This window comes from Vigna radiata, chromosome 5, assembly GCF_000741045.1.
Source record: "Vigna radiata var. radiata cultivar VC1973A chromosome 5, Vradiata_ver6, whole genome shotgun sequence".
In the NCBI taxonomy this organism is placed as follows: Eukaryota; Viridiplantae; Streptophyta; class Magnoliopsida; order Fabales; family Fabaceae; genus Vigna; species Vigna radiata.
The window spans coordinates 25,988,152-26,000,344 of record NC_028355.1 but is presented as its reverse complement, the minus strand read 5'-3'; the positions used below and the strand labels follow the sequence as shown (position 1 = coordinate 26,000,344).

Below are 12,193 nucleotides of genomic sequence, written 5' to 3'. Positions count from 1 at the left end.
ACGTTTAGTTAATTTAAAACTGTTTTGAAATTAAGTAAATGATAATTATATGATACCTAATAAAGAATTCAATTACGAATGAAGTGAAAAACCAATCTACTTTATATAATTATTTTATTTATATCATCAATAAAAAAACTCTCCTCTTAATATCATTTCATGTTCTTATCCTTTTTGCATATTCTTATTTAGAGATGATTATTATAATAATTAATAATTTTTTCATATATAATAGTCAATAGTTTGATCATAATATAAATTTATAACATTTTAATTTACATTATTATGTATTATTTCTTGTAAAGATTTATTTATTACAAGTTTTAATTTATATCCTAAAATATCAATACCTATATTTACATTTTTTAAAATTTTTCTTATCTCTACTCAAAGCATATACCATCCCCCAAATTCTACAGATGCCAGTTATTTCCCTTTGAATAAATAAAAATCTACTTTTACATTGTTTAAAAATTTCTTAAAATATTAGAATCATTTGAAATATTGTATATGAATATACCATTAATTAATATCTTACAATTTTATTTTATTTTGTAAATAGTGTCATATCACTGCTTTCGCTGTAAAAAATCAAATAGAAGATGAAAGAGCATTCGTATTCAAATTAAAACCCGCTAATAACTGTATTCGTTTCTTCGTTTTTCTTCAGCTGCAGTTTCTCTCTACTCACTTCAGCACTCACAGTAGAGGCTGAAGCTTTATTTCACGAAACCAAAATCTAGGGTTAGGGTTTTCGTTTTCGTTTTCGTTTTCTTGTAGAGCCATGGAAGCCGCAGTGGTCGACCCCGGTTCCAGCCTTCTCAAAGCTGGTTTTGCAATTCCCGATCAAACTCCGGCCATGGTATCGACTGAATTCTCGCCTGAAAATCCATTTTTCCCTTTGCTTCTAATTTCATTTCTCAACAAACATTATAGAATTTGTGTTAATTTTGTGTCTTCCGCCAATGTGTGTCCCTAATTGTGGCTCTTTTGGTTCAGATAATTCCCACTCAGATGAAGCGAATGCTCGATGATGGGTCAGTGACCGATAACCCAACAGTCGACGACGTTTCCGTCGATCCGGTTTACCGAGGTTATGTCAGAGATTGGGATGCTATGGAAGATTTACTGCATTATGTATTATATACTGGCCTTGGATGGGAAATTGGCAATGAAGGGCAGATACTCTTCACGGATCCACTTTGTACTCCAAAGGTTTGACTTTAGAAGTTTATGCATTTATTTGTCATTAAAAAATATTGCTGATTTAAAAATTTCCCGTTTTGTTGACCCTATTTTCAGCTTGTCTGCGATTATATGCCTCATTGAGCACTTGTTAACTATTTTGGACCTGTTTGGATGATTTTATGTTGACAGTTGAGAAATTAAAGCTTATGGAAACAATGGATTACGACCGCAGTTTCTATGATAATTCCTTTTGAATTTTCTGTATAGAATTTTGCAAAATTATATTCCTACAACAGCATTTCTTGAAGTGTGCAAATTTTATTTGGCTTATTTTAGGCTTGTCGTAGGTATGGCAGTGGCTTATTTAACAAGCTTAATTTGAACAAGTACCCACATACGCCTTTTTCATCCTAATAGGGTCGTAATGTGTCTCTGGAGTATATGTATGTTTGCTGGTGTATTCCTCGAGTTTCCCTCCTTAGTTAATAAAAATTAAGCATGTATTCTTTTGGAATTTTGGTGTCATCTTTTGTGTGTATATTTACGTTTTTGTCTGAGTCCAGGATTTCTGCCGGTCTTTTGGTATTTTCCCTCTACTTTTGGTATTATCCAAACATCCCCATAATCCATTAGACTTTCCTTGAAATAAAAATTGAAGGTTTACAAGTCTGTATTACTCTTTAATTTAACTTTTCTTTGGCTTTTTTATTAACAGATGTATATATTACTCTTTAATAGATTTATGCATTATTGTTTTCCAGGCTAACAAGGAACAGTTAGTGCAACTAATGTTTGAAACATTCAACATATCAGGGTTTTATGCTTCTGAACAAGCAGTGCTGTCACTATATGCTGTAGGACGTATCTCTGGATGCACAGTTGACATTGGTCATGGAAAAATAGGTATCCGTATCTGAAAGAATGGGAAATCGAGTATTTTTTTTTTTATTGTATAATTAAAAACTACAAAACGAGATGGTTTATTTGATTTGCTTGATGTAAATCAAGTTGTCTAATTTAAACGTTGGTGTATATGTTATCTCTATCACATATTCATGTGATATTTGTGCCCCAAAAGCTCTATGGTGGGTGACTAAAAACCTGTTGTAGTCAAATCTCTGTATTGCAGCAGAGTAAAATAGAAATAATGTATAGCTGCATATCATTTGTCAGTGGTCAAATATAAATTACATGGGACTTTGTCGGATCTTGAAAGCCAAAAAGAGTATAAAGGATGACTTAAAAATTGAACTGTTGCCTGCAATTGCATATTCATTTTACCCTGCCTTTTCTACATGCCATCTTTGGCGATCTAATGAGTATTGTATGTGCTATCTAAGAGCATGAGTAGAAAGCTGAGTGTTTCTCTTTCAAAATCTGAGCTTACTAATTGTCCACAACTTGATCTTTTTGGCTTGCCTAATCAGATATTGCACCAGTGATTGAGGGTGCTGTTAACCACATTGCCTCTAGAAGATTTGAGTTTGGAGGTATTGATCTAACTAATTTCCTTGCTCAAGAACTTTGCAAATCCAATCCGCGAGTGAATCTCAACATCTCTGAAGTTGAGAAAATAAAACAGCTATACTCATGTTGTGCTGAAGATGAATTAGCTTATCAGCAGACTCAAGATTCTTGCCCTGTGGAGACACATACCCTTCCTGACGGACAGGCATGTCTCTTTGTTCCTCCATCTAATAAATTTTTCATTTACTTATGCCTGTTCCTAATCTATTTAGTCAGTTCTTCAATCAAGTTTGTTTTACTTTAGATTTTACAATCTTAGTAACAATGCAAAGCAGACAAAATTGAAAGGTGGGTTGAAAAATTGTTTGTGTTAGGACTTAAGCAGAAGAGAGTCCAACCCGAAAGACTAGTTCATTAGGTGGGAGAACTGCAAGACTTAAGTACCGCATTAAGTAGTTTATCTTACTCAATGTGAGACTCCTAACATTACCCTTTAAGGGCTGAAATGGCAGCTTCACTCTATTGAAATTGACCCACTAGTGGCTCTTTGCTCCTTGAGAACACTTCACTCATCTATTAGTGTTCATTTTGCACCTTAATTCAGCCTGTAGAGTCCTTTCTGTAACCTAACACTCAATCAAAGCACCAATTGTAAGGATTTAAGCACAAGTGGAGAACCCAACCCAAAAGACTAGTCCACTAGGTGGGGGGGGGGGGGGGGAGAACCTCAAGGCTCAAGTACCACATCAAGTGGTTTATCCAATGAGAGAGTAGGGCTTACTTGAGTTGAGATTATTCACCTGTTCTTAACTTAAACAAGGCAGAAGGGAGAAGGTGGCTCACATTTGTTACCCTAGGAAAGCTTCTGTTTTAATTCCATAATGTTAATTCGATCTCGCTGGTCACATTAAAGTTCTTTTTTTTTTGTTGCGATGCATATGAACTAGTCATTTGGCTTCTAATTTAGTTGGCCGAAGTCTGAAAACCTTGCTCACACATTGGTTATTGTATTACATTGATAAGGTTATAGGAGATTATCATTGAAATATTTAAACTGAGGATTGTTTTGGATCTAAATGTATTTATTCTTTGGATGATATTTAATCTAATACGGATGATTGGATGCATGCATTGTATCTTAGTTCGTAGGAGGGTTCTGAGAGATTTTGTTACCTGATAGAAACTGGTAGTATATAGATCACATTCTAGTAGAACGACTCCTTTACAGTAGAGCATTATAATAACTCAAGCTCTGAAAAATATATAAAGGAAAACTGAAAAAAAATACAGAAAAGAATATATCAGCCAGAGCTTCAGAATGCAGCCTTTGTCTCCAAGGAAAATTCCTAAGCTAGTTTCTGTTGCCCCTTTGGTACCCTCTCCTATCCTATTAGCACATCCTCTCTGTTATGCATATTGTTCCTTCTGTTTCTTCATTTCCATGCTTAGCCCATTTGTTCCCTACCAACATCACCATACCTATTTTCCATAGGATGTGCTGAATGAGACTAGAAACATCTATATTTGTGCTTTGAGCAAGTGGTAGGGATTTATTGGTTTTACACTTGTTGAATGTTATGGTAGTAGAGGTGGTCAGAATGGCCATGAACCTTTGACCAGGGTTGGGCATGGTAAGTTTTAGATGAAAAAAGCAGAACCAAATTGAAATTATCTGAAAAAGAACTCTAATTCAGATATAAACCATGACAGTTACTAGTTTAACCCATAAGATGTGGATACAATTATTCTCTTGAGAACTTGGTAGTTTGAACTTCATAAATCAATAAAAGTGCATAAAATGCTGCGTAAATAATGATATGATAATTTGATGTGTTCCATATAAGGCTGAGCGGCTGAACAGATATTCAAAGTTTAGTAGTAGTGATGTGGTGGTGGCAGATCTGAATGAGAACAATGACTTTATACCACGCAGCAGAAGCTCATCACACTAAGAATAAAAGAAGAGTTAGAAGTTAGGAGCTGTTTGGTTGAATGCAGGAACTAGGAAGAAGATATGTTTTCTGAAATATTCAACTGAATGCAATTTGGTTAGCTGATAGATACCAGAATAAGGAGTCTAGCCTCAGTAAGTATTATTGAAGGACAAACAAAGAACACAAGTACATATACAAATCAGTAATCTGAGCAACATCTCCTCAGAAGAAATTCACACGAACACCACCTCTAATTGACTACCGCATGTCTCCAAATGGCAGGTCTTTCTTGTTGCTGACCTATAAATATAACTTTCTTGTTGCTAGATAATCTTTTTTGGTTCAGTTTAGTCGTCGTGTTTTCCTTTCTGATTTATTTTGATTGCCTGCAGTACCTATGACTGCCTTGTTAGTATAATTCTCTGCCTTTAGCGTGTACTCTCTCATTCTTAATTTGGGTCTTCTGCATTTTATGACTTGTTCGAACCTTGATTTTTGAATTTTTATAGGTCATTAAAATTGGAAGAGAAAGGTATACCATTGGGGAAGCTTTGTTTCAGCCATGTCTATTGGGTTTAGAGGCTCATGGCATTGTTGACCAGCTCGTTCGTACTATTTCAAATGTGTCATCTGATAATCATCGCCAACTTCTTGAAAATACTGTGGTTTGTGGTGGCACTTCTTCTATGACCGGTAAACAATTATTTCATTAGCTCTGCTTAATCTAGTATGAAAGATCCTATGTTTTCTTTTTCCTTAATATGAGTACAACAGAACTAATCAAAGGTCCTGTTTCTCTGTATATTTCACTCGAGGGAGGAATGCAATTTTCCCTAATTATAATGTTATATTACGGTTATGTATACTATAAGAAATCATATGGAAAACATAATTAAATATAACTATTTTTAAATATAGAAAACATTGTTCCTTTTTATCATACGAATAAACATCATATAGCAAATAGAATATTATAGTAAAAGTTTAGTTTAATTATTATTTTAGTCTCTAAAATTTATGGGGTGTTTGCTGTTGCTTTTTGAAATTTATAAAAAAACTTGTTTTTTGTCTTTTTTACTCTAGCGTTTTCTACCAAAATGTCATTAGAATGAAAACTTTGAAAGGATGATAAACATACAGTAGGTTATCATGTAAACAAGTTATAATTTGTTAGTTATATAAGTGAAATAATTAGCAGCGATATTAGGAGTAAAAAGAATTAAAACAAGCTTTTTTTTTCAAATTATTGGAGTTAAAATGATTAATTCTAAATTTGGGAAACTAAAAACAAACTTATCTCAAATTTGAGACTAAAAACATTTATACATTAAATTTATTTTGTTCCTTCCCATACTGATGTGTATGAAACGATGAACAACACTATTTCTCATATTGTGCATTCATCACCAAATAGTAGAGAACAAAAACTTTATCTTGTAACTCACTTTTCTTGTGCTGTTCCGTATGTTTGTGCATAAAATGCTGTTTCTATTGCATTGTTAAATAACTTCTTTGCATTTAGTTGCGTACGGAATTTAAGTTTTCTCTGATTAGTAAGAAAATAAATGTCGTGTTAGATTTCTATTTGTTAAGTATGTTCATGGCTAGAGGAGAGTTATTTCAGTAATCTGATCGCATTTTATGAGAAAGCTAACCCCCAATGTTGCTTCTTTCTGTAGGTTTTGAGGAAAGATTTCAGAAGGAATCTAGCCTAAGTTCATCTGCTATTCGACCTACCCTAGTAAAGGTAATTCTTTTGTCAAGTAAATAATCTGACAAGCACGTCTCATTGACATCATATTTATGTCAATTTTAGTATTTAACCATTGAAAGAACTTGTTTCATTTTTGTGGTCACTAATTCTTGAAATCTGGTGCCTAATGAAATATGGGATCCAGGTCCATGGTTTTATTTCCATCCCTCTGCAAGTCACATGCTTAGACCAGAATAAGCTGTTCCCCGCAGCAATTTCCTGCTCCCTCTCTTTGTGGGGGATAAATAGTTGCGGGCTTAATCTTTATAATAGTTCATTATGATCCTATACTTTTGTCCATAAACTTTATATCGTTATTCATGTTCTAACTTCTGTTTCCTCTGACGGGTAATCTCTGGCATATTGCAGCCTCCAGAATACATGCCAGAAAATTTAACCGTGTACTCTGCATGGGTGGGAGGTGCCATACTTGCCAAAGTAGTTTTTCCTCAAAATCAACATGTAACTAAGGCAGACTATGATGAAACCGGGCCTTCCATTGTTCACAGGAAATGCTTTTGATGGGATTGAACTACACAATCTTCGCAAACAGCCAGTTCCTTTACACTCATATTAGCATATTTGGATAGGCCCTCATTTGACTCCAGATAATTCTAGACTTGCAAGATGTCTAGGTGCTCGCCTGATTTTAAAAATTGTAGTGGATATTCATTAAGTAAATGCAATCATATTTTCATGTTTAGGTGTATTGGCACCACGGGTAGATGACTTGAGTAGAACCTTGATCTGCTAAAATTATGTATATTGCAGCAGTAGCGGCATGCATATTGTTGAAATGTAATGTTTCATTTCTATTATTATTTATGTATTGGAACTCAACTTTAGGGTTAGGGTTTAATGCAGTGCCTTGACCTTTTGTATTATGCTCTTTTTCGTGTAAAAAGTACATACAATGTTTTACTCCATTCAAGTTTTTCAAGTTGGTATCAAGAGTGAGACCATCTTCTCTGGTTCATCTTCATTGTGTCGTCAGTATTGTTAGAGACGAAAACGAATCGGATCAGATAGATAGTATCTACTAGTTGTTGTTGAACATTTTCCTAAATTTCTTTGTTTTTTTATATTAATAAGTTTTTAATTTCATACCATTCACAATACTGATTATAAATTTTTAAACATTATATTTTTCTTATATTAACTTTTAGGTTTTTAATGTAAAATTTTATTCTTATGTTTAATTTTTATATTTTCGTATTTTCTATCATTAACTATTATTATTTTTTACGCTTATTATTAAATTATCATGAATTATGAGTATTTTTAAATTTGATATGCCATGATGTTATTGTGCTCAACATTTTTTTTAATAAATTACTATACTATGAAATAAGACTATTGCTATATGTTTGAGTTGAAAATTTGACAATTTCTACGAACTTTAAAACATGTTGAATTTCAATTGTTCTTAAAATTAAATTGTTTTATTTTTAAATTATGTATTTGGATAAAAAAAAAGCTTGAACATTATACATTAATTTTTATTTGAATAAATTATTTCAACCAATACTATATACAAAAATTTATTTTAATATTAAATATATTTAATAATCTATCAATTAAAAATTCTTATTAATATTAAATTTCTTTATATACATAGATTGAAAATATGATTTCATTGTCATAGATAAAAAATAATCATATCAATATTATTAAAAAAAGTCTAATTTATCGATCAATTTTGATGGAAAACATTTCTATCCAACAACAGCAAGTAAAAATAACATAACACCTATAAGATTAAATGAGAGGAATTTGAGATTTTACAAAACTAAGTAAATTTTATTGAAGCAAGAGTGGTATATGGGAATTTACAGAGTCTGATAACTACAATATGATAATCAACTAGAGCATGAAGGAAAAAACTTTCCTCTATTAACATATCTAACATTTTCACACGTAGCAATGGTTTTTGTGCCACCATGGCTCTGTGCTGTTAAGATCACATCTTGCAAGAATATTCCTTTGCATGGGAAACTTTTGCTGCAATCAAATTTTATTGCCACTTCCGAAGCACTTGTTCCTCTGATGTTTTCGTACACAATGTTACTCAGTTGCACTGCTGAGACCTGAAAATTTTACCAATCTTAATTAGTACAAAGATCATGTTAACAACCTTTTCTTAACCATTTTTTTATAACAAATTATGTGTCATTGTTTTATTGATTCGTATATTTGAACTAACAAACCATTGTAAAAAAGTTGTAAAAGTTGTAAAAGAAAAGTTGTTAAAAAACATTTTCCTTGATATAAACACTTTCTCTCTTTTTGTTCATTCACACCTTCAGAAACTCACCTTCTCTTTGCATGGCTTCTCCTGGTCACAGTAGTTTTGATCTACAATTATCGGATTTGTCACATTTCTCATTACTATATTCTCAAATTTTATGTTTCTCGCATATCCAGAACCTCCCTGTGTTGTCATACAAACATTATGTAAGACATCATTCGTTGAACACAGTCTCATAATCTTAGTCAGAAGGAAAATCATTAAATTCAGTTATTCTGCACATATTAAAAGTTTAGGAAAATGTCTTTTGTGGCATTTTTTAGCATATAAAGAACTTCCAAACAGTAGCTGCCATGTCAACCCACAAAACACAAATTAAAAGAAAAAGGAAAAAGTTGGTTGAGATTAGTTAAAGGAAGGATAAAAGAAAGTTGAACTACACAGCTTTTGAAAAAGCAAATGATGTTGACTTGTGAAAAGAAGGTTAAGAATTGGTGGACTGTGTAAACTTGCCAAACATGGTTGGTTGAAACATTTCATGTCAACTTTGGTCAGTTAGAACTCAGAAGTGATAACCAACAAAAAAAATAAAAGAATGTTTTTTTAACTACTTTTTTTTATAACTTTTTTACAACGTGATAACTTATTATTGATCCATTCTGAATATATGGTCTTTATTATCCATTCTAAATATACGAACCAATAAAACAATAACACATAATTTATTATCAAAAAGTTATTAAAAAAATATTATTAAGTAAAAGAAAAAAATGGTAGTTCAAAATTAAGCTAAACAAAGTGGGAATTTAAGCATGCACCAGTCCAAGTACAACAGGTCAACTTCCAAATTGTTGTAGTCTTATTGTGCCTAAAATTTGGCATTGTATTCTGGATTGTGAAGATTTAGCAATTTTTCTTGAAGACTTTGTTTGGAGTTTGTACAAATCTAAAATTAAATTATGTGGGTAAGTTGAATTGCAGTTTTCAGAAGCAAAGTCAAAAGCTTTGTATTGTATACCTGCCAAGTCTTTATTCTAACTCCATTAGTGGTTCCTCTTATGGTGGCTCTGTTCACTAACACATTGGACACTTGAGCTTCTGAGTTACCAGCCCCTAAGCTTCCAATGCTGCAACATTATAATACAATTGAAAAGGTTCAGCCTACTAAAATAGACTAATTTTATTGTTATTAGCAAAGATTTCTTACGAAAATTCATATGTATTTTTTCTTAGAAAAGATACTAATTTCTTTTACTTTGTTGTAATTCTAACTAGTTTAATGAATTTTTAGATCAATTATAAATATTTTATCATATAAATTATTATATTAACATCGTTGTATGATTACAAACCTGATTCCATGCCCTGGTCCACACGTAACATCTATGACTCGAACATTCTCGGACCCACTCACTATTGAAATGCAGTCATCGCCTTCAATAAAACAGTGGAAAAAGCATATCAGAAAATCTAAAATTCGTGTTTTTTTATCTTTTCTTTTCTTCTAATATTGTGTTGTTGATTTTGGTTTTCACCTGTCCCAATGGAGCTATTGCTTATGATAATATTGTTTGTCTGTGTGACGTGAATTCCATCAGTGTTGGGGCTGTTCCCTGGTGCTCTCAGGATCAAATTCGAAGCCGTCACATTGTTGCACTTTTGAAACCTTACATGCATTTGTTGTGCATTTTTGAATCTCAGGTTTGTCACTTTCAGGTTGTTGCATCCATAGAATGTCACAGCCTGTGCAGCAAAATTTAAGGAAAAAACTTAGTATGCAGACAGAGCCATGTGTGCATCAACTTGTAAAATTGTTGCACGTAAAATGAAACATCATGCTACAAAGAAGAACATTAACTTACAGTTGGAGCATGTCTGCATGGCTGTGAAACAAAAAGACAAAAACTCAGAAGTGTTTTTACTGGAAATCATGTAAAGAACAATGTGAATGGTTCAGGAGTTTGAGTCAATTACGTTGAAATAGAACAACTTACAAGTTTTTCATTGGTTTTGCAAGAGTTCTGCCACCATTTTCTGCCATTTCCATTGATGATGCCACCACCATCAACCCTGAGATTGGTGAGATTTTGAAACATGATCCAGAGTAGTCTTTCTTTTCCATATGCTGATATATCAGGCCATGCTTTGATTGTTCCATAGACCTGAGCAACATGATGAAGCAAAATTGTGGGGAAAGTGAAAAAATCACCTAATCTCTAACTAATCATTGGTTGAAAATGTTAATTAATCTCACCCTGAAGGCAGTGTTTGGTTGGCATGGTCCTGAAAAAGTTATTGGTTTCAAATGATAGATTTTTGCTTGTGGGACAACAAGAACACCCCCTGAAGAACATGCCTCATTCCATGCCTTCTCAAATGCCTAAGGAAAGAGAAAGATTGGTAACTGAATGGAGTTAAACACAGTTTAATAATTCTCATGTCAGATTGTAACGTTAATTAATTAATTACCTTAGTGTCATCTCTTCCATCATTAGCTTTGGCTCCATGGTCATCAACACTGACCATTCTCTGAGACCTTGCAGAAGGGTTGGATCCATAAGCCCTTCTCATGATGTTACCAAAATGTTCATTGTTTGGTTTGACAGAGTAATGCTGATAATTAGTTAAATGATATGTGTCTTCTAGGAAAGAGGCAAAACACACCCCAGATGAGACAAACATGGTGATGAAAAGTGAAAGATATGAAACACTTTTTGGAGACATTCTCGTGTAATTTGTCTGTTTTTTTTCTGTGCCAAAACAACAAGGTGAGAAAAGGTTGTCTTTTAGGATTATAGAGAGACTTGTGTTGATAAATGGCAAAGGAAGAGTTATATGTATATATATTTATAGGGAAGTTAGAGCTGGTTTTGTAGAGAGAGAAAAAATGAGCATTGATTGATTGTAAGAAAGAAGAAAAATTTGTTGAGACTGAGAAGAAATCAATACTGGGGTGTTACCAGAATTTTGAATCAATGGTAAAAAATTAAACTTGAGTTGTTATTTTCAGGTGGTCTTGTGCTTGTTTACCAACTGCCAAACATTTTGTGCTAAGTGTGTTTCCATTGACTGCTAAAACCAGTTTAACATGTGTATCAGTAATGGAAAATTCAAAGTGCAGTATGACAGCAATATTGAATAAAAGGAAAGCTTTAACACCTTAAACATTATCAAAAATCTGAATTTCAATACTTTCTTTTGTGTGGAATAAATTAAAAAGATGGGCAAGTCAATCATTTTTTCTGATTGAAAAATTGATAAGAATTTGAAAGGAAATGATATATAAATTTATGTTTATTAACTCTACTATTTAATAACCTTCATGTTATAAACTCATACTTCTGATTAACTTTCCTTATATGTTTTAAAAGTTTATCGTATCACTCTTTTAAAAGGTTGAAAATGTTAGTATTAAGAAGTTAGGAACAATATTTTAGGAAAATTCTAATAAAACATTGATGTCTTGAAACCCTATCGTATTAATATTTTAATGATATATTTCCTATTTTTAAATTGAAATATTAATATGTATTATTATATTACTATAAAAAAGTTATCAGGTAGTGTTTATTTGATGTAGGTGTTAAAATGTTATGTTTCTTT

General features: G+C 32.4%; 2 protein-coding genes across 3 annotated transcripts; one reads left to right on the top strand and one right to left on the bottom strand.

The window, feature by feature from the left end:
- The first annotated feature begins 608 nt into the window (after window positions 1–608).
- On the top strand, window positions 609–7,226 carry LOC106759855 (actin-related protein 7). Its single transcript, XM_014643217.2, has 7 exons — window positions 609–862; window positions 1,000–1,215; window positions 1,950–2,091; window positions 2,616–2,860; window positions 5,099–5,282; window positions 6,269–6,336; window positions 6,712–7,226. The coding sequence occupies exons 1-7, from the start codon at window positions 785–787 to the stop codon at window positions 6,862–6,864; spliced, it is 1,086 nt and encodes a 361-aa protein (XP_014498703.1). The 5' UTR covers window positions 609–784; the 3' UTR covers window positions 6,865–7,226.
- A 949-nt stretch (window positions 7,227–8,175) lies between these two features.
- Window positions 8,176–11,355, bottom strand: LOC106760539 (polygalacturonase). Of its 2 annotated transcripts, XM_014643960.2 has the most exons (9): window positions 11,060–11,355; window positions 10,845–10,970; window positions 10,585–10,752; window positions 10,453–10,473; window positions 10,126–10,333; window positions 9,943–10,024; window positions 9,609–9,717; window positions 8,657–8,773; window positions 8,176–8,429 (listed from the first exon to the last, which is right to left on the bottom strand). In XM_014643960.2, the coding sequence occupies exons 1-9, from the start codon at window positions 11,312–11,314 to the stop codon at window positions 8,202–8,204; spliced, it is 1,314 nt and encodes a 437-aa protein (XP_014499446.1). In that variant the 5' UTR covers window positions 11,315–11,355; the 3' UTR covers window positions 8,176–8,201. The 2 variants fall into 2 exon arrangements, with proteins under 2 accessions (XP_014499446.1, XP_022636046.1); XM_022780325.1 differs by lacking the exon at window positions 8,657–8,773.
- Between the last annotated feature and the right edge of the window lie 838 nt (window positions 11,356–12,193).

Excerpts from the sequence above, each read along its gene's own strand:
- LOC106759855 (XM_014643217.2), top strand. The coding sequence starts at position 785 with ATGGAAGCCGCAGTGGTCGACCCCGGTTCCAGCCTTCTCAAAGCTGGT. Across the intron at positions 1,216-1,949 it reads ATCCACTTTGTACTCCAAAG|GCTAACAAGGAACAGTTAGT; the intron begins GTTTGACTTTAG and ends ATTGTTTTCCAG. Across the intron at positions 2,092-2,615 it reads CATTGGTCATGGAAAAATAG|ATATTGCACCAGTGATTGAG; the intron begins GTATCCGTATCT and ends TTGCCTAATCAG.
- LOC106760539 (XM_014643960.2), bottom strand. The coding sequence starts at position 11,314 with ATGTCTCCAAAAAGTGTTTCATATCTTTCACTTTTCATCACCATGTTT. Across the intron at positions 10,334-10,452 it reads CATGCAGACATGCTCCAACT|GCTGTGACATTCTATGGATG; the intron begins GTAAGTTAATGT and ends TTTGCTGCACAG. Across the intron at positions 9,718-9,942 it reads GGACCAGGGCATGGAATCAG|CATTGGAAGCTTAGGGGCTG; the intron begins GTTTGTAATCAT and ends ATAATGTTGCAG.